The sequence below is a fragment of the Ischnura elegans genome (assembly GCF_921293095.1).
Source record: "Ischnura elegans chromosome 13 unlocalized genomic scaffold, ioIscEleg1.1 SUPER_13_unloc_3, whole genome shotgun sequence".
NCBI classification, from domain to species: domain Eukaryota; kingdom Metazoa; phylum Arthropoda; class Insecta; order Odonata; family Coenagrionidae; genus Ischnura; species Ischnura elegans.
Genome location: NW_025791659.1, coordinates 8,924,579 through 8,949,908, shown reverse-complemented (window position 1 = coordinate 8,949,908; position 25,330 = coordinate 8,924,579). Strand labels below are relative to the sequence as shown.

At 38.1% G+C, this 25,330-nt stretch overlaps 2 protein-coding genes across 2 annotated transcripts; one reads left to right on the top strand and one right to left on the bottom strand.

The window, feature by feature from the left end:
• Window positions 1–2,917: 2,917 nt before the first annotated feature.
• Window positions 2,918–15,364, bottom strand: LOC124172990 (trihelix transcription factor GT-2-like). Its single transcript, XM_046552522.1, has 4 exons — window positions 15,275–15,364; window positions 12,735–12,892; window positions 5,436–5,555; window positions 2,918–3,014 (listed from the first exon to the last, which is right to left on the bottom strand). The coding sequence occupies exons 1-4, from the start codon at window positions 15,362–15,364 to the stop codon at window positions 2,918–2,920; spliced, it is 465 nt and encodes a 154-aa protein (XP_046408478.1).
• A 1,743-nt stretch (window positions 15,365–17,107) lies between these two features.
• Window positions 17,108–18,031, top strand: LOC124172989. The gene has a single exon (XM_046552521.1). The coding sequence runs from the start codon at window positions 17,108–17,110 to the stop codon at window positions 18,029–18,031; it is 924 nt and encodes a 307-aa protein (XP_046408477.1).
• Window positions 18,032–25,330: the final 7,299 nt, after the last annotated feature.

Sequence of the window (25,330 nt, the reverse complement as noted above, 5' to 3'; positions counted from 1 at the left end):
GGGCCCTCAATCACCTGTATGCAATCATCATCTTCCTCCTTCCTTTTCTTCCTGCAAAAAAAAAGAAAAACAAATACGAAGTGAGTTCCGTGAGTAATGCGACACATTTTATGGTGGTTATTATATGGTTCGTGTATGGTGGGCCTAACTCAGTCGATACAATTAATCCTCATCATCTTCTATCATCATCATCACCGGTCAGTAATCCTAGGATTGGTATGCCGCAACTCTATACTCAATTCTCTTATCAGCTAATCCTTTCATACCTACGTATTTCTCCTTTTTCACATTCTTCTTGACCTGTTCCATATATTTAATTCGAGGTCTTCCTTTTCTGTTCTTGCTATCCACTTGTCCCTCGACGATTGTCTTCATCAGGCCATCATGTCTCAAGATATATTGCTGATAAGCAGTGACGCAGCGAGGGGGGGGGTTTGGGGGTTAAACCCCCCCCCCAGAGCTCAGAGAAATTTTTAAGTTTAATCCATTTTACTTATTTGGATCAGTATTACTTATAGAGTAGTGTTAGGGTTTATCAAATATCCCTCATAAAGCTGTAAAACTCGCCATTTTGAACCATTATTCTTAAAATTTTTCTAAAGGAGGGCCCCCGCAACTCCTGCTTACCCCGGCGGGTACGCAATACCCCAACACCCGTAAGTATTATTTGTGCCTAAACCCCCTAGCCTTTATTCTTCGCTGCGCCCCTGCTGATAAGGTTGTTCCGTCTTCTTATTAAGGTTTTTATGAGGCTTCTCTTCTCTCCTACTCTTCAAAGGACTTCCTCATATGGATATGAGGAAGTCCTTTGACGGATATGACGTCAATCGTTCCCAAGTCTCTCCGAAATTGAAGCTTAAGCATCGATAAAACCTCGGATTCATCGTCAATGCATTCTAAACCCTCGAGTATGACGTCAACATAATCAGGCTCCGAGAAAAAAATGCCTATCCAAAAGAAGATCGCAGATATCCTTCAGCGGTAGGACTTCGTTTAAAAGTGCCAGTCAGTTTTTAATTTTAATTAACATATTGTATTGTGTCTTTATTTAAACGTATTACAATATTCATTGCATAAAAGCACTTCGTTTTGATGATATTTTGCATAAAATTTAAAAAGCACAACAATATTACTCATAAATTTAGTTGTGTGTACACCAATAATTATTTTTTTTTCTTCATCTTGACCTCGTTTAATTCGTGTTAAAATTGTTCTTGGAGCGTAGATCAATGTATGTTATGCAATAAAAGTTTTAGCCAACGTTTATGTTTATTTGAAACCATCCTCAGGACTTTGTACATATTTATTGATATTATTTTACAATATATAATAATAAAAATAAATATAATGATGACAAAAAATGATGAAATGTTAGAAATATTATTTAAAAATTCTTTTATGACAATAAAACAGTTCTTAAAAATCTGGATGGAACAAAGAAAGACTCCCAGAAGGTTTTCTCTGCTTGAATTGACTCTAAAGTCACTTACGGATGATATAATAATAACAAAAATGATGAAATGGTGGAAATATTATTGAATTATTAGAGTAACACAATATCAATAAATATGTACAAAGTCCTGAGGATGGTTTAAAATGAACAGAAACGTTGGCTAAAACTTTTTTTGCATAGCATACAGACTGTCCCAAGGGTCGTGTTTCATTTTTGACCTGTAATTTTAGTAACTTTTCATCAAGCAATTTTCATGAAAATTGGCACACTTATGGGTAAAGGTCCTAAGTTTTGTTGAGTGTAAGCAAAATTTTACAAATTGACCTTTTGACCTCAAAATGTGGGTCCAAACCAAAAATTTGAATTTGCCTTATGCGGTTTCAATGCTAAAAAAATCGAGATAGAAAAAAGTCTGAATTTCATTGACCAAGATGTCAATTCTTAGGTTTTCGGACACGAGAAACCCGAAAATAACACTTTTATTTACGAAAATCAACAGTTGACCCAGTAAGGTCACCGTCAAGGTCATAAGGGTGGCAAAAGGAATAGCATACCAACAAAGGTGTCGATCCGTGGGTTTTATAGGGTGCCCAAGTCATGGGTAGCGTCCAAATACCCGTATTATTCACTAATTGACCTCCGAGGGTCACGATGGGGGTCAAAGGTCATAGAGTTAAAAGTCGGGCAATCATAAAAACCAAGGGGTCAAACCATAGGTTTTGAAGGGTGCCAAAGTCGGTTAGGCAGTTCATAGATCCGTATTGTTGATTTTTTGACATCCGAGGGTCACAATGGGGTCAAAGGTCATAGAAGTTAACGTCAGGCCATCATAACAACCAACGTGTCGAATCATAGGTTTTTAAGGGTGCCAAAGTCGGTTTTTCAGTTCATAGAGCCCTATAACAGATTATTTTCACCTCCGAAAGTCATAATGGGGGTCAAAGGTCATTGCGAAAATACGCAACGCGCCTAACCCCCCTTCCTTCTGAAAATTTTCCATTTCATCGCATTATTTTCCGACAGGCCTCCGATTTTTTTAACATAGAAACCCCTATAAGGCAAATTCAAATTTTTGGTTTGGACCCACATTTTGAGGTCAAAAGGTCAACATTGTAAACTTTTGCTTACACTCAACAAAACTTAGGACCTTTCCCCATAAGTGTGCCAATTTTCATGAATATTGCTCGATGGAAAGTTACTAAAATTACAGGTCAAAATTGACACACGACCCTTGGGACCAGTCTGTACATTGACCTACACTCCAAGAACTATTTTAACATACACCAATAATCTCATGCATACATCTCATATAATTATCTATGCATATTAGACATAAGAGAGGATGTCTGTCTGGTGTTGGGAATAAAATGTTCTTATATATAAGCAATTTCACTTGAAATTGATGCACCACTGCGCAATTATAAATGTTATTTTTGAGTAACGAAATGAGATTTGAATGCGTACTTACTCTTCGCTTGCTTTCTCCATTTCCTTTTGCAACTCCTCTTCGATCTGTATGTAATTCTTCATGCCCCCAGGATTCAAAATGGCCGTCAATTCCCTGACGACAGAACATAAGAAAGAATAAGTGTAAAAGGACTCAATTTGAAGGAAATATTCCTTAAACCCACGAAGAAAATGAAAATGACGTTTTGAATTTTGTGATTTAAGCAACATTTTGTGATGTAAAAATAAATATTTACGTGACACACAAATATAATATTGTATCGTAGCAAATAACACATTAAACAAATGCATGTGATGTATGACACGTAAGCTTTCTTAGTTTGGTTTTTGAAGTTTTAAATCTATAATTTAAAATGCGTCATTGGATATATTTCCACTCTGAAATCAATTTTGATACTCGGCCATGTATGTATTTATTTTTATTTATCATCTTTTTATAAAATAAGTCTTGAGAAGGATTAGTCTACTCCAATTCCAGTCCATGCAAAAATGTTTGCAACATTGAGAAATACTGGTGAGAATAGTGCGGTATAATGCTTTTATAACAATAAAACAGTTCTTAAAAACCTCAATAGAACAAAAAATGAAGAAGAAGTGGTATTCACGTAGTTGACTTGGCATTCACGTAGTGGTATTCACGTATTGGCCGTAGTTCACGTAGTAATACCAGAAGTGGTATTCACGTAGCTGACTTGGAATTGACTTATGGGTGATATAATAATGACAAAAAATGATGAAATGTTAGAAATATTATTGAAAAATGCTTTTATAACACTAAAACAGTTCTTAAAAATCTGGATAGAACAAAGAGAGACCCCCCAGAAGGTCTTCTCTGCTTGAATTGACTCTAAATTCACACAGGGATGATAAAATAATGACAAAAAAATGATGAAATGTTAGAAATATTATTGAAAAATGCTTTTATAACACTAAAACAGTTCTTAAAAATCTGGATAGAACAAAGAGAGACCCCCCAGAAGGTCTTCTCTGCTTGAATTGACTCTAAATTCACACAGGGATGATGTAATAATGACAAACAATGATGAAATGTTAGAAATATTATTGAACGATGCTTATATAACAATAAAACAGTTCTTAAAAACCTGGATAGAACAAAGAGAGACCCCTCAGAAAGTCTTCTCTGCTTGAATTGACTCTAAATTCACTTAGGGATGATAAAATAATGACAAAAAAATGATGAAATGTTAGAAATATTATTGAAAAATGCTTTTATAACACTAAAACAGTTCTTAAAAATCTGGATAGAACAAAGAGAGACCCCCCAGAAGGTCTTCTCTGCTTGAATTGACTCTAAATTCACACAGGGATGATGTAATAATGACAAACAATGATGAAATGTTAGAAATATTATTGAACGATGCTTATATAACAATAAAACAGTTCTTAAAAATCTGGATAGAACAAAGAGAGACCCCCCAGAAGGTCTTCTCTGCTTGAATTGACTCTAAATTCACACAGGGATGATGTAATAATGACAAACAATGATGAAATGTTAGAAATATTATTGAACAATGCTTTTATAACAATAAAGCAGTTCTTAAAAATCTGGATAGAACAAAGAGAGACACTCAGAAGGACTTCTCTGCGGGTTTTGACTTAGAGTTGATATAGTGATGATATAATAATGACAAAAAGTGACGAAAAGGTGGAGAAATTATTGAATAACGCTTTGGAGCAGTAGAAGAGTTCTTAGAAATCGGAATGGAACAAAGAAAGACACCCGGAAGAAATTCTCAACGGGAATTGACTTAGCATTGATTTATGGATTGTATAATACGAGCGTGATGCGCCCGCTCCCATGAGGGCTTCCCCCGCTCTTTTGGTCCACAGAGGGATAGGCGCGTTTCTAATTTTAAAATTTAGAAAAAAAAGGCAGGGTCTTATGTACAAATTTAATTAGAATGTTCATGTACAAATTGAGGTCAGAGGACCTCTTTAAACACAACATTGGAAGTAATTACACTATCCTCTGTTAAACGCACATGATGACTCATACTTACGTATCAAAAGGAGACTTGAATGTGGAATCAGCCGCATTTTGATAAAAGTCATTTAAAGAAGGCGAGATATTGTTGCAAATGAACAAATCTATCAGTTTGTGCGCCGTTAAATTCTGGAATATTTACCGGTTTTTGTTTTTTTAAAATTATTTAAAAACCAATTTGAGGAAACAATAGGAATATTTAGGAAGTAAGATATGCCGTCGCATGTTCTCTGATAAATTCTGTGCATTTTGGTACCTCATTTGTAGAGTTTGGTTTCGTATTAGCCAACTGAGAAAAATGTATCTATACTGTAGAAGTAATATAGAGGATTGATTGACAAACAATGATGAAATGGTGGAAATATTATTGAATAATGTTTTCATAACAATAGAATAGTTCTTAAAATTCTGAATAGAACAGAGAGAGAGAGAGACTCCCAGAAGGTATTGCCTGAAGGAGTTGACTTAGAATTGACTTAAGAATGATATAATAATGACATATGAGCAAACCTTCCATATGGGCAGGTGATTCTTTTGAGTCCTGGGTGAATGTTCCGACTGGCCATGTTGACGTAAGCTTCTTCGAGCAAATCCCATTTCTTCCTCGCATTCTTCACGGAAAAGGAATATCTGAAAAAAGTGACACACGTATGTATTTTCATGATGAGTTTGACACATTGTAATAAAAACAGTATGTCGCAAGTACTGACGCAAAAACCCTTTAAAAGAACCCTCACAAAAGAAAATATATTTGGAGCTTTCGAGGGCAATGGCTTTTTTTATCGAGATGGAGTGAGTGCTATAGATATATCTGTATAAATATAGGTTAAGATCTGATATTCCATTATATATTATTGAAAATTTAAATCTTTTTTTGACAGTTCTCTTCATAACGTATTTCATCCGTGGTGAAATCAGTAACTTGAAGAAGTTAATTGTCTTTTATGCATTTATTTGGAACGCTACATTAATTTGAGTGCTGAAATGATGTGATTTTTAAGACTAATTTTTGAAATCACTATCAGGGCTTAAACTGAAAATGAGCATACAATTTTGATACACTGACATACTAAAGGGTTAAATCAATTTTTCTTATCACAGTAATAAAATAATGAAAGAAAAAAATCAGGCATAAATTAACAAATGATAATAGGCTTGAATCTTGACCCCATTGAAATGTTTGTTGATGGTAACTAAGGTAATACGATACATGGTTACCTATTAATTTCAATAAATCAAAAAATAATACATTTTGTTTAAATTGTCTACGTCCGATATTTTATGAAAACTAATTTTGGTTTTAAAGTTTGTTTACCATTTCCTTAAATGATCTTTTTATAGAATTATTTTCACTATATGAAATTTTGTTATTTTCAAAATCGAAAGTATGGCTATTGTTTTAGTATCAAAATGAAATATATTTGCTCATTTTTATTCTAAGCCCTGAAGGTGCTTCAAAAATCAATCGAAACGTCGGCAAAAATTGCATTTCAATTTAAAGAACTACACTATAAGATTCAACTTTGATAATATATATCAATTTTCGATTTTAATTCATTGTAAATTAGACAATGTAAACGTAATTGTGTCTTATTAATTTTTTTCAACATAGGAGGGTGGTGTGTGGGTTACCTTGGGCATAGTGTATCTAGGAAACCTTGAAACTATCGTCAACTGCTGCGATATAGGGGCTTTAAAGTAAGCTATTACGTTTAAGAAGCACTATAGTGTAGGCCATAGGTCAATTTGTGTTAATTTGGATTATGTTTACTGAGAAGACGCTATTTTATAGTTTTTGACGCTGAATAGTAAATATATTTAGTTGAATATCGAAGTGTTTTACCAAAATTGATCACCCGAACAGTGGCTATCGTAGCATAGGCGAAATCGACATATAATGGTGATTCGTATTAGTTACGTATTTGGTATTTAAGACGTAATATTAAACAGTAAATTCAGGCGACATTAAAAATGGCTACCTCTCGTACCAAGGAAAACAAACCCATGATGTACCTAGAAATATGTTACTGTGCTTGTGATTTTTGTAGTCAGCCGTAATTCATGGTCTAATATTCTATAATTTGCTTTTTTGTGTGAAATTCATTATATAATTGGACTTTAAATAATGCTCTTAATGTAGGAGAGTTAGACCTAAGTTTATTTTTACTTGAAAGGAGTTATATTTTAAAATTGAGTTTTTACTGAAGATACGTTAATTTTCTTTATAAGACGCGTTGATGTATTTTCACATTTAATGAAAAAATCATATTGATTCCCATTTTTCGCTCTTTAATAACTGTTACTCCCAATCTAACTTTTGTTCCTTGAACCTGATGTACCTATGAACAATTTTAAATACTTGAAGAAGTTTTGATTAAATGCATTTATAGTAAAGGTACGAGTCTAAAACTTATGTTAAGTAACCCTGATGGATAGATTTTTTACCAATAGACTGAATCTTATGAAAAGTATTAGAAAAAAAGAGTTGAAAAAGTGCTCTGGGGTATAACACTCTCCCATACTTACGAAATCACTGATTTTCTGGCTTACTTAACATAAGTTTTAAGTTTTAGACTAGTACCTTTACTATTATAGCGTTTATAACCCAGAGCTGATTCTGGGAGAAATCTAATTTGAAGATTTGTCAATTTGAAAAATTGAGCATTTTTACACTCAATGATAATTATCGTGGCAGTGTAATATTTCGTCATTAAAATTTATATTATTAAATAATAGGTAGTTTAGATATATCTTAAATAGAGCTGAAAGTTTAAACATTCTTGATGTTGGTGGTGGTTCTTAGGTATTGCTGGGTAGATAACATTTTCACCCAACGTTTCACTACTCCTACTGGGAGCGTTATCAAGAGAATGGAAGGAATTACGCTACGCTACGCTATCTCGGGTAACTGCATTGCAGTTATTCTTGCGATATTCAGCCTTTGCTGGTAATCGATGTTGTGGTGTGGTTTTTTTGAAAATGGCGTTTTTGAGTTAAATGGCTATTATTATGTGTCTATGGTATCGGGCGTGTAAGTGCTGATCTGGATCGTGGGTATTTGAAATGTGGATTGTCTGTGTAGTTCCATAGAGGAGTGAGTAGATTGTTTTGTGTTTTGTTGAGTGACTGTTTGAATGATGTTGCCATATCATTGAGGCATTGTGTCATTGTTTTGATTTTTAGGTTTTCGTGTATGTAAGTGTTTCGAACGAACCAGGGAGCTCCCGTGATTGTTCTTAATGTTTTGTTCTGTATGACTGTAAGTTTGTGTGAGTGTGTTTTGGCTATGGATCCCCACGCTGGATAGCCATATGTGAGAATTGGCCGAATCATGGCCGTGTAAAGGATTTTCTTCGTGTGTAATCCCAGGTGGGGACTTTTTAAGAGGGGAAAAATGGCTGCAGACGCACTTTTAGCCTTTCGCTTTGCTGCTGTGGTTATTCTCGTCCCCAGCTTATATATGTTTTCCGTTACCCATTGTTGACCCGATTTTGAATTTTAAGCGATAGCCGTTGGTCATTATATTGGGCCAGGAACCCTCTCCATATGGGGCTGAGGTTATACCCATCCTCCCTATTAAAGTTATTAGGCCTTTTCGCTATTTCGATGGATTCACGTATAAGACGCGGATGATATTCTTCCGTCTTCGCCAATACCCGTGTAGCGTCAAACATTATTCTATGCCCAGGGCTGGAGGCAAAATGTTCAGCGACAGCTGAAGCGTCCCACTGATGTAGTTTCAACGCTCTTTCGTGCTCTTTAAGCCTTTGGGAGATAGAACGCTTGCTCTGTCCCACGTAGCTTCTGCCGCAGCAGCAGGGAACCTCACACACTCCCATAGATTGAAGGGGAACCACCACCAACATAGGTAAAAGAAGCTGTGAAAGTCTTCAGACGAAAATTCTTGATGTTGCTTAGAGGCAACATTGGGTCATAAAGGGTTAATGGATCTAATTCAAACTTCTTAAAGTGTTTAAAATTGTTCGTAGGTAGGTCAGGTTAATGTGCCTAGAAACACTACCTATTGTACAAGGAACACAAGTTATATTGGTGGAAAAAGTAATTGAAAAAGTGAATAATGGAAATAAATACGATTTTTCTATTAAATTTGAAAATACATAAACGTGGCTTATAAAGAAAACTAACGTATCTTAAGTAAAAACTCAATTTTTGAATATAACTCCTTCCGAGTAAAAACAAACTTAGGTAAATTGATAATCCTTCACACTTGTATTGTTTTCGAAATGAATAGACTAGATGCTTTTTTGTTTTTTTAAATAAAGAAGAAAGAAGCGCTACTCGCTAACTTGTTTTAATTTTAACACGTTGCGTACCAGGGTATTGAAATTCCTAGGAACGCCTATTTTGGGAAATATGTGCCTATTAGGGCGTAATGCCTTTGGTTTAAACATGGTTAAAAAGCTAATGTTTAGAATATAACTTTACCCGATCAAACATTATGACGCATCAATTCATTATGAATAACGAACAACAACTGAAAATGTACTGAGGAATACGTGTTGTACGCTTTAAAATTGTTTAGGTTGACATGTCTAAATAACGAGAATCTTCGTCATCCGTCCGGAACGTTCGGGGGAAAAGAATGACTAGAATTTATCGCCATCCGTACGCAACGTGTTGAAATAAATAGACGGATGTTATTAAAAAAAAATAAAGAATCGCTACTCACCCGGATTTATTATTGTCTTATTGTGGCGATAATATATCGTCGTGAAGATATGAACGTCGTGAACGTCTCTGATGAGCCTCCAACACACCACAAAATCCTACACAAGTATTTCTCTGGGAAATAATGATCAAAATCTGAGATGGATAGCATAGGGAACCCATAAAATCGATTCAGTTAACGTGAAATAACCCAAAACCATAATTTAGGGGTACATACATACTTTCTGGCGTTTACTTTACTTTTTATTGATTGGCATTTGGATTTGCCAGGAGGTTGTAAAGACAATGGAGGCACTGCATTCCAGTTTTAAGCGTGGTCAGAATTCCGCCATCTTGGATTGACAATTTTCGGACTTAGTCTCAAACAGTGTACGTATATAATCATGTAATTCCTTATATCCTTCCTTATATCGCCTATACAATATATAATTCCTTATATCGCCTCTGAATTATAAAACGAAAATGCAACAATTACTTCAAGATTGTCGTTTAACTGGATTTTTTCGGATCGTTCGTCATGCTTCTGTGTATATTAAACTGTCCATATAGTCATGTCGCGGTGATAAATATATCGTCGTGAACATACTTTCATACTAATATCGCGATCGGTCAGCTATCCTAAGATTTCCATCGGCTGCAATCTTATTAATTACCAGTAGAATTGCAGGGGAATTGATATTTTACACTTGTAAAATGTTATTTTCGGCTAAGCTAGTTGGACAGCGGAACCGTGGTGATTGACGATAATTTTTCCTTTGGAAACGGTATTCGAGGCATATTTTCACGAAGTCTTCCCATTATGATAGAAAAAAAGGTTTACTGTGTTCGTTTGCGATCTACCGATTCGATCGATAGATTTTTCTTCCTCATAGGGAAATCTACTAGAATTGGTAGAAGAATAATTGCGTATGCTTGGTTTCGCTAGGTAGGGGCCCCCTTCGCTTCTATAGCGCTGGGGTGTTTTATCCCTATTTCCCTCCCTTCCATTCCTATCCTTTTCCCGGAGGCGTCGGCGGGCTCCGATCGCGACGGCGCCTCTTTCCTTTTTCCTTCCCATCCAGCCCCTCCCCGGGTGTCCTGGCGTATGAGCCTCGGGCTTGGTTCCTGGCCCCGGTGCGTTGTACCCTTAAGAGGGTTCGCATTTAACCCTCATGATTCCTGTTGCGTTTGTCCATAGAATGAGTATTATTACATTAAATTTTGCGCTCATTTTTGAAATATTTCTCTGTAATAATGAGCCAATTCAGCTTTTTATTCACAGTTAATATATTATATTTAGTACACAGTGATTTTAGGTCGGAATTACAAAATTAGTTCAAACCATCTGTATCAATTAACTTCAATATTCTCTTTTGGTTCTTTACAATTGTGTTTAACAGAGTATTTGACGCCATTCCCCAGACAGTGATCCCATATCTTAATATACTCTCCACCGTTGCAAAATAAATCATTAATTATATGCTAACAGGTACTATGTCTTTTAACTTAAATATTTGATAAGCTACAATTCGTATTTTTGTAATAAATTTTTTCAATGTGGAGGGAAATTTAAAATGATTATCAATTATGTCACCAAGGTAAGTATATTTTTGTATAAGCATTGGACAAGTGCAGATATTGTCAAGGTCTAGGTTATTGTTGTGAATACAATGGTGGGAGTGCAGTTTAATCTTAACTTCTTTCCTCTTATTGTGTATTGAGGATATGTGCATAGTTGATGTTTTTCCTTCATTTATAATTAATTAAGAATTAAGAACGTGCGTCCTCTTAAGAATTCTGAGGGTTCGCCTTGAACCCTCAGAATTCTTGTGTTCGTTTGCGATACTTTATATTAACGTAACAACGATCGTGACCGAATATTTCATCCCAAATAGTTAGCATTGACTTTTATGGGATTATTATCAATGTTTTAGTCAAAGTGGGCGTGGCTAATCCTACCCAAGCACCCCCATTCCTGCCACACTGCGCTCAATTGTTTTGTTTTTGAAATGAATAGAATGGAAGCTTTTTTGTTTTTTTTTAATAAAGAAAAGAGAAGCGCTACCCGCTAACTTTTATTAATTTTAAAATATATAAACGGATGCTATTTAAAAAAAATAAAGAATCGCTAATCACAGATTGTGATATATAATCCTTCACATTTGCTTCTTTTGAACGAATATAAGAAATGCTTTTTTGTTATTTTTTTAAAATAAAGAAGGAAGAAGCGCTAACCGCGCACTTGTTTTAATTATAAAATAAATAGACAGATGCTATTAAAAAAATAAAGAATCGCTAATCGTTGATTGTGATATATATAATCCTTCGCACTTCTTTTTTTGAATGAATAGAATAAATGCTTTTTTGTTATTTTTAAAAAATGAAGAAGTAAGTAGCACTAGCTGCTAACTTTTTTAATTTTAAAATATATGGACGGATGCTATTTAAAAAAAATAAAGAATCGCTAATCACTGATTGTGATATATAATCCTTCACAATTGTTTTTTTTTGAATGCATAAAATAACTGCTTTTTTGTAATTTTTTTAAATATAGAAGGAAGAAGCGCTACCCGCTAACTTGTTTTAATTTTAAAATAAATGGACGGATGCTATTAAAAAAAATAAAGAATCGCTAATCACTGATTGTGATATATAATCCTTCGCACTTGTTTTTTAAGAATGAATAGAATAAATTCTTTTTTGTTATTTTTTTAAATAAAGAAGTAAGAAGCGCTACCCGCTAACTTGTTTTAATTTTAAAAGAAATAGACGGATGCTATTTTTTAAATTAAAGAATCGATAATCACTGATTGTGATATATTATCCTTCACAATAGATTTTTTGAATGAATATAATAAATGCTTTTTTGTTATTTTTTTAAATAAAGAAGGAAGATGCTCTACCCGCTAACTTGTTTTAATTTTAAAATAAATAGACGGATGCTATTTAAAAAAATAAAGAATCGCTAATCACTGATTGTGATATATTATCCTTCACACTTGTTTTTTTTGAATGAATATAATAAATGCTTTTTTGTAATTTTTTAAAAATAAAGAAGGAAGAAGCGCTCCGCGCTAACTTTTTTTAATTTTAAAATAAATAGACGGATGCTATTTAAAAAAATAAAGAATCGCCACTCACCCGGATTTCTTTAGTTTCCTCGTGATCTCCTTCCAAACTTTCCTGTTCTCTTCCGTGGACCGCTCCGTGTCCTCTCCCACTTTCGCGAATCGATCCCCGTACTCCGAGATGAGAAGACGTATGCTAGTGTCGTCCCAATCCTTGATGCGAGGAGTTTTCTGCGAAGGGAAACACGTTAAACGATTATAAGTGCCGAGTTGAATTGGTGCAAACGAGTGCCCTTTGTAATAATAATACAGTGTGTCCCAAAAAGAGTGACCCGATTTTAACTTGTAATAATAATATTGAAACAAATGTCACTAGGCAAGCGAAACAGCGCCATATGTGATCGGCATTGTTTAGAGATTTAGAAAAATCCGCTGAATGTCACTACGAGCGCTGATGTGGAGCGTGCAACCCTTATGCCCCGTTCACATTACAATCGTCCGAGCCGTCGTCCTAACGATAGTTGACCGAACTAGCCGTGTGAATGCAAGTCCTGACTATAGTTGACGTAGTTCCGAACGTTGCCACTTTACGATGGTTAGGCGCTGGGAGACCGGAAACGGAAGCGACAAGAGAAAGACGAAAAGCTCGTGAAGCTCTATTTTTTTCATGGATTTGTCCAAGAACCCTACGATTTGTCCTAGGAAGGAAGAATATGGGCGGAAGAAAAATTATTCGGTAAATATACGTTGAACACAGTAATATCTTGTGCATGCATACCTCAACAGCTTTGCTAACCGTCAATTTCCTGTTCACTTTAGATGTCAGCACTAGAGCGCAGCACAGGTTTTAACCATCGTAATGTGAATGCACGATAGTTCCGACGACGGCTCGGACGATCGTAATGTGAACGAGGCATTAGGCCATTGGTCTAACAATTAGGTCTAACAATAAGGTGCGGCCAGTCTCGCTGAAGACGACGTACAGGACCGCGAGAACAGGCTTTACACTCTTGGCCTCCTAGGTCCCCTGACATAACACCATGCGATTTTTTCCTTTTGCGGAATGTTAAACAGCGTGTTAATTGTTCCTCCCTTACCTCGTGACATTGATGAACAAAAAACATGAATATCAGCTGCTGTAGCTTCAGTGACAGAAGACACCTTACACTCAGTTTGGTATTAATTCAGCTAGATGTCGTCCACGCAGCCAATATAGGACATATTGGACATTTATGATGGTTTTTTATAAACTTTTGTCTTTTTTGAGTAATTTAGTACACAATATGTTGGTGTTAAGCCCTTATTCCTAATAAATAATCTTATTTAAAATCGGGTCATTCTTTTTGGGACACACTGTATAAATAGACAGTAAATTAGGTATAGTAACTTTATAATATAATCTCTACTATGATGGCGTGAGAAACTAAGGGGTACAAGTAATTATTTTATCAACAGAGTTAGGTAAATTTAATTGTTAGAAGAAATACACAAAAATTGGTTGCCAAGGGTTACGAGCGGGACTCCGTTCTGCGCTGACATCGAGAGGAAAATCAAATGCACTTCATCAAATATCAAATCCATTTCGTTTGTTTTCTATACCTAATTTCTGTACCTAACACTGCATAGAAAAAGAAATCACTAAGGCCGTATCACATTAGCGACTGCGACCGCCGCTGCGACCGCGACTGCGGCTGCGTTTGGCCCGTCGACCAATCAGAGCGAGGCAGTCGCAGCCAATCAGAGAGCTCTATTTCAATCTCGCACGCTTGCGGCAGACGTGTTTGTTTTGGTTACCGTAGCGAGGGACGTTCAAGAAGGTTGTGAGATACCGCTGAGATAATTTCGGATTTTTAAAGTGAAGATGGAAGCCCGGCATATTAGATATTGGACCCGAGTACACAGGTGAGTAATAATGAAGTACGTTTTAATATATTTTAGGAACAATTTCAACAATTGCTGCTCTCTATCCATTCTTTGGGCTTTCGTAAACAAACAAGCCACAAGCAGAAACGTTCATACGTGCGCATGCGCGATCGTGGCGTCGGCCGCAATGTGTGATGGGGTGCAGTCGCAGCCGCAGCCGAAATCGCGGTCGCAGCGGCGGTCGTAGTCGCTAGTGTGATACGGCCTTTATACCCCTTGCCTTGGCTTCCAAACCACTCATATATTAAATTCTCGTGTTACCGTTTTTAGTATGCAAACTCCAGCGAAACGGCTCGACAGATTCTTATGAAATTTGGTGTGTATGTTCAGTAGGACTGAAAACATGTTGTAAACTATTTTTCATCCTTCTCCAGGGCCCATGAGGCCCTGGAATGTCATTTCCATAGGAAATACATGCAAAAGTTCGTTTTTAATGGTCGCGTTCAGGCGACTCAACAGTTGCGGCACCGGTGGAAATTATCTCCTGAACGCTCACCGGTTAGTCACCGGTGAGTCAACATGTTGCAGATCAGACGCCATTTTTTCCACTGGGATTCATCTCCGGTGCGAATTGGTAACATGTTGAGAATCAATATGGCTGCGCCCATGACTTCTTCTGGTGAAAACATAACTTGTGTTTATATTTACAATGGGATGACCAATCAGATTGAAGATAGCCCAGAAACTCACAGAAACTTCATGCTGAATCTTATTTGACGTGAAATCGTCGTCGACAGCGATAAATAGAGTCCAATCTCTCACTACATCGTTGGGGCCCATTTTTGGATGTCTGTCTGCTACAAGTCACGTCAGCCAGAATTTGTACCGGTTGCTGATTTTCCCGTTCAGCCGATAGTAGCGCGCACCGCTTACCGGTGAGGCACCGGTGACTCACCGCAACACTCGCCTGAACGCTACCAATGACTGCAGACCTTTTTTCTTTTGCGTATTTAAATTAGTGATGATGGTCACATTAAGTTGAAAAATATACCATTGGAAAGAAAAAGAAATGAGAATTCTTATTTTTGCAATCGATTTTCGTTTTCCACGTTATTTACGGAGAATTTAGAGAAAAACATCCAAAAAATCAGAAATTTTTGTGTTATTGGCTAACCGTCCCCTTGACGACCGTCAGTATTGTTGATGTAGTTTGACATCTCTTCTATCGATACAGTTTGCGACACCAGCGAAGCTTTAATTTATCCAGCAGAGTTTTTGAACTCATTGGATCTGCCACGCATGCCTTCGCACCGTTTATAACTGAATGTTGGATCTCCAATTAATACTCTTCGTAATTTGAACTCACCACGCCTGTAAAATATCACGCCATTAGTCATTAAAAAAGTGATGAAAAAAGTTGTCGGATCCGTTTAGAATGGAAAGTTCTAAGTAGAAGATATATTTCCACCACTAATTTGCCATTTGAATACAAACGGCGGGTTCATATTCCAATAGGATTGGCATTCGAAATGACAATCAATAGGTCTCCAGGCCAAACGAAGTCTGTTTGTGGTTTAGATTTGGATACACCGTGTTTTTCACACGGACAATTACACGTGGCATACCCTCGCTCAGGTAAACCATCCAGTTTGTTTGTGTCGGCTAAAGATGGACTCTTTAAAAATCTCGTATGCTCCATTTCACTGACAGACTAGTAGTGCTTCTATGTTGAATTGTTATAATTTGTGATAGAGGTGTAATTTGAAACTTATTCATTCAATGCTCTGAATGATTCATTTATAACAATGTTTTCACGATAAAGTAATTTTCGTTCAAAGAACAGCGGGAACTTAGTTGCGCACTTAATACAATAAATTCAAAACGTGAATATTTGGTGTTTTGTCATTTTCATAGGTGGTCATTGTTCACAGCGCACCATTCCTTTTTCGGTCATATACCACATTCCCACTCACTTACAATAAGACAGTTATTTTTTATTAGACTACCAAAATGTTCACTAGAAATAATTTATATTGCAAAGCAATGTTCGCCGGGCTAGCTAGTAATAATATAAATTTATCCCACTCATATGCAATTAAGTTAAAGCAGAAAACATTCAAGAATGGTGGAATATGTAGGCACCCCTTGTGAAATCGTTTTGGGGTTAACTCCATACACTGATTATACAGGACTGGTGCTATAAATACATGAAAAATAGTCTTTCGTCGAATTCGGTGATATTTTTTTCTTATCGTTTGCATTTGTGGCACCATTCAACCGGCGCTCGGCTGTCTTCTCGATCCTCGCCCGAAGCTTCCAGAGGACGGGGGAAACTTCGAGATCGTCCGTCCAGAATGTTCGGGCGAGGGTCATATAAATACGCCGATGCCAGGCAGCCCGGGCAGTTGCCGCGAAGCCATTGACTCAGCAGTTTCCTTTGTATAGTGCCTCAGTAATAAATTACTTTGTTACCCGGCGCTAGAGTTTAATTCGAAGTACCTTCTCCCACACTGGTGACCCCGACGTGATCGGCTCATCGTAATTTTTTGAAGGTACTTTTTCACGTCAATCACCGCACACGCAATGGAGGAGCTTCAACGGCAGCTTACTCCACTCAAGCAAGAAAACGAAGAGCTGCGGCAGAAAACTCAACTTGCGACTCACGCCAACGCAGGAGAGCTCGAAGAACACCAGACTACGCGCACGCTAGGCGTTCACCGCGTGACACCGAAGCTTCCACCCTTCTGGCCTGACAATCCTATCGTCTGGTTTGCCCAAGTGGAAGCTCAATTCGCTCTGTCGGGCATCACTCAAGACGCTACTCAATACGGGTATGTAGCATCTCATCTTGACGCCAGATGGGCAGCGGAGGTTCAAGACATTCTTACTAATCCTCCCAGTGAAGGTCGGTATCTTCGCCTGAAAGAAGAACTTATCCGGCGTCTCTCGCTGTCAGAAGAAAAGCGGGTTAGGCAACTTCTCATCGAGGAAGAGCTAGGAGAGCGAACTCCTTCACAATTCCTACGTCATCTTCGAAATTTGGCAGATACTACCCAAATCCAGGATAATCTACTTCGTACACTATGGCTACAGCGTCTTCCAGCAGCCGTCCAAGCAATTCTCCAAGTCCAACTGAACCTACCGCTGGACGAAGTCGCCAAGCTCGCGGACCGTGTCATAGAGGTCTCTTCTCCGAGCGCCCCCGCCGGCATCTGCGCCGCTACTAGCACGCCGACCAACGATCCAATTGCATCGCTAACCAAACAGTTGCAGAACTTATCACAGCAAGTTGCTGCTCTTCAACTAAGCTCCCGCTGCAATCATCGGAGATCTCGGTCCCGCGGCCGCTACTATACAGCCGACCACCCAAGATCCCCTGCACCTCGTTCCAGTTCAAGCTCCTCAGCAGTCCGAGTCTGTTGGTACCACCAAAAATTTGGGAAGAAGGCTCGACGTTGCACGAAGCCCTGCTCTTACGAGGCGGAAAACACCAACGGCAGCTGCTAGTGGCGGAAACCGGCTGCCAACTCACAGGAAGCCGCCTACTTGTTACAGACCAGGTCAGTAAGCATCGTTTCCTCGTCGACACGGGCTCTGATCTTTGCTGTTTCCCGCGGCGACTCGTAAAAGGTCGCTTGCCTCCTACAGGATTAGACCTCAGTGCCGCCAATCACACGATCATCCGGACCTATGGTTACTTACCACTGCAATTGAATCTTGGCCTCCGCCGCGATTTCTCCTGGCGTTTTATCATTGCTGATGTAACCATGCCTATAATCAGGAGACAAAGTCTTAGACTTCGAAACTATTTCGTTCTTCTGGGACTGGTAACTACTGAACACTAATATCGGCGAAATTTTCAGTAATTTTCTTTCATTGGACACACTGTAGAGATAAATTCCAGAGACTTGAGTCTCGGAGACCTCTCTGAGTCCGAGAAAAGTCTCCAGCTGATAAAGTTATGAGAAAAAGTCTCGATATTTGATCACCAGTGGACACTTATCGTAAGCCTGAATCACACGATCATTTTTTTTCGTCGCGAAAGTGATCACTATCGCAATCACTTTTCCCGTCGCGAAAAGCGATCGCTCGAGTGATCATTTTTCTGAATCACACGGTCACTCCCGCCGTCGCTTTTCGCATCATTTCCGAAATCACAGCTCGTTGCCATAGGATCAGCATAACGAAAATAAATATGGAGTGTGTTGTTTATCTAAGTAGTTCCCACGATTGTCAAACGTTGCGCTGCAATCGCTTCATATGGGAATGCGTTCCGATTGGCTGATATGGGTTTTTAGTGACGGTTTTCAGCGACGGAAAAAGCGACCTGACCGGAGTGATGAAAAACAGTGATAGGAATAGGAAAAACAATTGCCGGCGACGATCATTTGCGAGTGATCACTCAAGTGATCGCGATAGTGATCACTCGGAAATGACGGATAAAATTACCGTGTGATTCAGGCTTAATTATGAACATTAAAAACATGAAAGTTAAACATTGGATTATCCGTGTTTTCCGATTATTCGTGCCATCGATCGATTCATCATAATCGGGGGTGTGCCGTACCTTCGTATTGCTTTTTTTCCTAGCTGCTATATTTTATGAAAATACCATTCACCACCACCATTTCTCACCAGTGCCCCAGGAAGAAGGATATATAGCACCATTAGGATTAATGAGAAGATTGAACAACCAACAAAATATATGGAACAAGTAAAGAAGGATGTGAAAGAAAAGAAATACGTAGGAGTGAAAAGATTAGCTGATCTCAATATCAACTGAAAACAAACAAAAGAAAACCAAGATACATATTAGTATGCAGCTGAAGAGAAGAAGTCAAGACTAACATTAAAATAACGAAGCAAACACCGGTGTACGTGGATGAATTCTGTAATCTAGGAAGCAGGATCTCTAATGACCGTAGAAGCCAAAAATGAATTATGGGCAGAATAGCCCAACGAAAAAGAGCATTCCACCAAAAGAAAGAAGGAAATATGGATGTAAGGAAGGAATTTATAAGAACCTACATTTGAGTATGTTCCTATACGGAAGTGAGGCATGGACAATGACAGCAGTAGAGAAAGCAAGGATAGAGGCCTTCGAAATGTGGTGCTACAGAAGAATGATGAAAATCAAATGGATCGACCGAGTTAGTAACGAGGAAGTCCTAAGAAGGGTAGGAGAGATGAGAAGCCTCATGAAAACCTTAATAAGAAGACGGAACAACCTTATAGGCCACATCTTGAGACATGATGGCCTGATGAAGACAATCGTCGAAGGACAGGTGGAAGGCAAGAATGGAAAAGGAAGACCTCGAACAAAATATATGGAACAAGTAAAGGGAGATGTGAAAGAGAAGAAATACGTAGGAGTGAAAAGATTAGCTGATAGGAGAACTGAGGGGAGAGCTACAGTCAAACCAATCCTAGGATTGTTGACCAGTGATTATGATAAAGCACGATTGTTGAGTTGGCAAGTAGTAGCTTAGTGATTGTGGCTACAATAGCCCAGTAGAGAATAGTGTAGTTTCCTATTATTTTTTTACTGCCTAAATTGAAAGATTATTACTCCTGGAATACGCATTTCACGCTTTTAGATATTTAAATGACGATATATATTTTTCGCGATTAAATGCAAAGTGAAAAATTTCAAGCGCGCGAAAACGCAACGGCTAAGTATGAATGCGGGGTTATTCCCGTGTGACGTATTTCAGGCTCCGGGTGTCGCCGTGTGAGGTGACCTTGGGACGAGGCTTTGAGCACTGATACGACGCAGGTTGCTGGCAGGTAGCGCTTGGCCTAAATAAGGATTATTATTACCTTATTAAACGAGGAAAACTTTCCGACCTTAGCCAGTTTTAATAGGGGATTATTAAGACGTGTTACCCTGAGCTCTGCGCCTCATGCATGCATTGGTAACCTCAGACGATGTAAGACTCCTATCTACTCGTATAGAAGCTAGGGCCCTATGACGTCACGTGGAGTGGAATCGCATTGGCGCCAATTTGGCCTTTTTCAAATTTTTTCAAATTTTTTTTTCAAACCGGTATTTCTGAAACCAAATAATTTGTATATTATGAATACACTAATGGTGGGTAACGAATCGCTATCAATGCCTTTCGTTTTATTTGATGATGGAAACTGTCCCTATTCCGTGCCCCGTGTAAAACGGCCTTAAGAATTATGAGGATAATATGGGTCGACCGCGTATACAAAAGCGAATTTTTAGAAAACAATTGCCGGCGACGATCGTTTGCGAGTGATCACTCTAGTGATCGCGACAGTGATCACTCGGAAATGACAGATAAAATTATCGCATGATTCGGGATTTATACCACTGACCTTCCTCTTAAGTTTCTTCTTCTTCCGCCTGGGTTCTCCACCGTCGCTCTCCTCCTCTTCCTCCTCGTCTTGCTGCTGTTCCGCCGTCTCCATGCTGTGTTTCGTTTGTTGTTGTGGTCGTCGTTCGTCATTTGTTCCCCCCCCTCCGCCCTCCTCCACTTCCCCCGGCCTCCCCTCCTCCTCATCCGCGGACTTGCAGCATCGCATGTCCGGACGGATTCGAATCTTCACGCCTAGGCGGCCAATCAGGGGACCCGAAGGCGCCTAGCAACATCACAAACACAAGTAAACAAATGGCGGTCAGCAACACACAGAAATACACGAATGGTGGTGAAATGACCCAAGCGGTATCATGTGTCATGTTTACATCCAAAAGATATCAATTTCGTATCACCAATGTGTTTGATTTTTGTTTCTAAAATCGATCAACACTATCATTAACATCCTTTAACGGCGTGGAAGCGGCGCGCCTAGCAACAACACGTCAAAAATAAATAAACGACGATCAACAACACAATAATACACAAATGGTGGTGAAATGTCCCATTCAGCATCATGTGTCATTTTTATTTATAAATTATATAAATTTTGCATCACCAATTTATGCAAATTTTATATCTTAAAAGGATTAACTTTGCATCTTTTGTATCTGGTATGGTATGGTATTTGGAGGAGGCGACCGGCTGCTGAGGTCATTTGCGCCATGAGGGAATGGTATGGAAGGAAGGGTGGAGAGAAACCCGGCGTCGGCATTAGCCTGCTCTTAACGAAAGGCGCCAAGGGGACCACGGCTTAACGTCCCATCCGACGGACGGAGTGTTGCGCTTGAAATGTCCTCAACACAACATTCAAGGAGAGATCGGGCAATCTCTGAAAATTCTCCGCCACTGCCGGGATTTGAACCCGAGCCCACGGGGTTAAAAGCCAATACTCTAGCCACCACATCAACCCGATGTCCTTTCATATCTGGAGTTTAACTTTTAGCGGCGCGGAAATCATTCTGGGAACCGAAGGGCGTCTAGCAACATCATGTCGCAATGAAAGGGTATTAAAAATAGCATTATGAATAAGTTGCAAACATTAATTTAGATTGATAAATATGGCTTTTGAGTATTATTAGAACCAATATTTTGTTGTAAAATAACGAAAATGTTTAAATACTATCTTGTCCTAAAGTTTACTCCGAAATAAAATATAAAATTGATAGGAAAACTTCTTAATTTGTTTCAAATCTTTGATGATCGAAAAAAACATGATTTTTATGTAGTATAGATTATATGTGAGCATTAAAAAATACGTCGGAGGGAACGAATGCCGCGTCGGAGGGAACGTTGCCACATCTTGCGCGCGAGAGTTTGCTTCCTGGTAACAGGCACTGGCCCGGATAAGCCCCGTTTGGCCACATGACCATAATAGAAGTTATTGACATAAAAAATACCAATATTTTTATTGATTATGGATCATTAAAAAATTGCAATTAATTTAAGAAGTGTTTCTGTCAATTTTATTTTTTCTTTCGGGGTAAACTGTAGGACTAGATAGTATTTAAACATTTTCGTTTTTTTACAACAAAATATGCGTTCTAAAAATACGGAAGAGCCATTTTATGAATTTACATTAATGTTTGCAACTCATTGTGGAGGATGAATGTTGTAGACGTGGTAGTTTTCCCTAGGTTGAGTTACAAAGTTCATGAAGTTGACAAAACGGCTAATTTTATTGGTGTGCGGAGTCACTTATTGCACGCGCGTGTCTTGACTTTTGAATTTTTCAAAAAAACAAAAATATTTGTATTCAATAATAATGCCGGCCTCGGTGGCGGCGGGGTAAAGTCCTCGCCTGCCAAACAAGAGGTTGTGGGTTCGAGTCCCGCCTGGGTAGGTTTCCCCGGTCCAGGGCATGGTTGTTCGTGTACGTTTCATTGTTGAATTTGTTGAATATCCCGATGTAAAATGGCCAATATGAGCTGTATTCGGTGGTTTGAAAATAAAATAATATAAATCAGAAAAAAGAGGGAAAAGTCCTTTAATATGACGTATTATTCATTATTATGGCATGCACTGAAGTCCAGACATAAACTTGTAAACTACAGTGGGCAACATAGGCTACAGGAGGACGCCATCAATAGGGTGGTTTCCTATTATTTTTTTATTGCATACATCGAAAGATTATTACTCCTGGAGTACGTATTTCACGCTTTTAGATTTTTAAATGACCATATCTATTTTTCGTGGTTAAATGAAAAGTGAAAATTTTCAAGCGCGCGAAAACGCGACGGCTAAGTATGAAAGCTGGGAAAACTCCGTGTGACGTCGTTCTGGTTCCCGCTGCCACCGAGTGAGGTGACCTTAGGGCGAGGATATTGTGCACCGCTGTGACGCAGGATGCTAGCAGGTAGCAGAGTACCCTGCTAGCAGGTAGCGCTTGGCTTAAATAAGGATTATTAATACCTTATCAAACGAAGAAAACTTTCCGAACTTAGGTAATTTTAATGTGTGATTATTAATAGATGTTTCCCTGAGCTCTGTGCCTCATGCATGCATTGGTAATCTCAGACGATGTAAAACTCCTATATACTCGTATAGAAACTAGGTCCATGTGACGTCACGTGGAGTGGCATCGCATGGGCGCCAATCTGGCCTTTTTGTCTGTTCTATTTAAAAACAGATCACTGAGGTATCTGTATGATTTGTTCCTTAGCTGTCCCACTGTCTTGCGGTCACTGATAGTGTGGCAAATATTTCACGTCCCTGGTAAAAGGTTAATAAATATTTGACGCACAAAAATGATGAACTTCCGTGTTCCTTTCTTCCTTGTCAAAATCAAAAACAACTCATTATTGTTTCCTCCATGGCAACTTTGATACTCAAAGTTACTGAGGATTTTCTTTATCATTTAGAACATACATCAAAATGTTTACGTTAAAAATTATAAAAAATGACGGAATGTAATTTGTTACTCCAGATTTTTCTGAACGAATTACTGACCGAACCTCGTATAAAAGGAATCAAAAGAACGAAGTGATTGAATCACCAGAATGACTTGATTCACGGAGATAGTCTTTCTTTAGATATATCTTTGAAGTGAACGAAACTTTTGCTTACATCCTTACTTGTATGCAACACGCCACGAGAAAGTGTAAGTCGACGAACAGGTATTCTCGGGGCGAACGGATTCGTAATATTTAAATTTAATTTCAAAAATAAATTTTAATCTATGAATCTTGTAGATATTTAAATTGAATTGCTATTTTCTTTAAAATGTTTTTGGACGGTTCGGTTAATTTATAAACAATCATCAGGGCTGGAAATAAAATTGAGTATACAATTTGTTACATAAACATAATAAATCGTACTTTTTTAGCTACGATTTTGTCTTCACTAACTGGTTGAAGCTTACGCGGACCGTTGATACAAATATACATAATTTTTGGGCGAATTCCACTTATTTTTTTCATAATTTTCACTCATCGTTACCACTGTATCGCTAAAGACTACTCCGAAGTGTAGCGGTTATTAACGATTTTTATGTTCTCGTTTGGAGAGGTTGCTAAGGCAACCGCCAGAATTGTTGATGACGAATCAGCGTGATTTAATGAAGGCCATCTCAACCATATCGATAATTCCACTGCACAAACGCCCACTGAATCAAATCCGCACATCTAGAGTAGCCTTAGTAGTACTAGGTGAGCGAATTGGATTAGGAGGGCCATTGTTTATCGTTTGTGTAGTGGAGGTATCGATATTATGCATGTAAATCTCTTTATGTGCACATTGTGTGGAATTACGCGACTTTGTGATATGTTTATGAGACAAATCGGAAGGTTATTGTGTCTGTATTCAGTACATGTAATACTATTATTAAGTGCCTATCGCCACTTGCATTATTACATTTTGATGCTTCACTCACGTGTACCAGAAGAGCGAAATTATTTTATGTTGATTGTTGCGATAATTATTCTGTTATTGGACCTACGCTACGATGATACAATTCCATTGTTACATTTATTGATATTCATCAAGACTCACTTGTGGTCTGTTGAGGAAAGAACTAACAATGGCCATTGAAAATTGATTGGAGTTAAAATGATTTATGTCAGCTAACTGTTTATAGTCTATGCTAATTCGTGCCTTACTTTCCGAGTAATGTCAGTGATGTTTTGTAGTGGTTTATTATTTAATTTCTATATATACCTATGTATCAATTTATGCATATTTTTCTCAAATTTTTTGTATCGTCCGTGTTTGTGTGACACATATTTCCTCTTATCGTTAAAGTTCGTAAATTTCTGATTGGATTTCTTTGTATTTCGGCTCCTAACCGTGATTAAGAACTATTACAACAGCTATCGATCTGGCGATTTAAATTGCCACCTGTGGCAATGTTGGGGGTTCAGTCACTGAAGATAAGGCGTGATATCTCTGACCTCATGCTCGTATTCAAAATAGTGAATGACATTATAGT